Source organism: Dendrobium catenatum, unplaced genomic scaffold (genome assembly GCF_001605985.2).
Source record: "Dendrobium catenatum unplaced genomic scaffold, ASM160598v2 original_scaffold_278144, whole genome shotgun sequence".
Classification (NCBI taxonomy): domain Eukaryota; kingdom Viridiplantae; phylum Streptophyta; class Magnoliopsida; order Asparagales; family Orchidaceae; genus Dendrobium; species Dendrobium catenatum.
Genome location: NW_021596537.1, coordinates 1764 through 2946, shown reverse-complemented (window position 1 = coordinate 2946; position 1183 = coordinate 1764). Strand labels below are relative to the sequence as shown.

The following is a 1183-nucleotide window of genomic DNA, read 5'->3' as shown; positions in this document are numbered from 1 at the left end:
GCTGCTTCTCTTGGGATTGCCTGTGCTAGAAGGAAAAAACTAGTTTAGTTGCTAATCCTCAGTGAAGAAGAAACAATGGAGATGAGGAGGATGACTGGAAGTTTTTTTATTAAAAATATTTTGAGAGCTCCAGAAAGAGCCGGCGATTATAAATTTCACAGTTATGATACGTAATTAAATTTCACCTGAAAATCCTTGTTGACAATCATCCCGACGGCGCAGAATCCAGTGGCAAAAAATCCAATAACAAGCTGCATTTCCATGACCAGAGTGTAAGTCACCGCCGCCCTTCCAGCTAGCTTGTCATAAGTCAGCTCCACCAACGGCAAAAACAACCCGTACAGCGCCGCCGCCCCAATGGTCAAAACAAACCCTTTCCAATACCCCGCCGCAGTCACCCCCGCCGGCCGATCACCGCTCGTATGCAGAGCCAGGATGACGGCGCCAATGGTTAACAACGCCACGGCGTTGACCGAAAAGGGGGTGAATTTCTGCCTCACTATTAAGAAAGCGAAGATCGCCGTGAAAGCCAGCTGAGACGCGATGAGGACGGAGGAGGTGGAGACAGGGAGGAAGTTGAGGCCATAACTGTAAAGGAAGTCATCGAGGCCGGTGATGACCCCGAGAACAGACGAGGCCAGGAGGAGACGGGGAGTGAGGTGGAGGAGAGGCGTTGAAGGATTGGAACGGCGGCGGTGAAGGTAGGAGATTGAGAGGGGGATAAGTAGGAGGGGGAATCCGGCGGTTTCAAGAAAGGAAGTGAGCCAAATGCGGCGGCCGCCGTGCAGGTAGTAGATGCGGAGGAAAATGGGGCCGCTGCAGTTGCCGACGCTGAGGAGGAGGCAGTTGAGGACGGTGAGGAGAAGTTTGGCGTGGCGTGTTAGGGTGGGTGGAGGAGGAGGAGGTGGAGCAGAGTGGTGGCGGCTGATCAGCTTGTTGGTGCTGTGAATTTCCATTGCCGCTCTGCGCTCCATTACTATAGCCGTTTGCTTAAAGAATCGACGGGTTAGAATTTATAGTTAAACATATAGCTGATGAATTAAAATGTCGATGTAAAGTGGCAATTTGTGATTTTTAAGGGCATCTTCAACCGAAAACTTCAATTTTTCACGGTAAAGTAACGCAAAACTTCAAAATGGTGCGGTGATGCTCCAATCGAACGTCATTTTAGGTGTTTTTGAGA

The 1183-nt window shown here is 50.0% G+C and overlaps 1 protein-coding gene across 1 annotated transcript; it reads right to left on the bottom strand.

The window, feature by feature from the left end:
* LOC110094486 (purine permease 3-like) lies at positions 1 to 1110 on the bottom strand (the record flags this gene model as incomplete). Its single annotated transcript, XM_020819738.2, is given in 2 exon segments — positions 1 to 20; positions 186 to 1110. Coding segments are annotated over 2 exon segments (809 nt in total), but the record flags the coding sequence as incomplete, so codon positions are not given.
* Between the last annotated feature and the right edge of the window lie 73 nt (positions 1111 to 1183).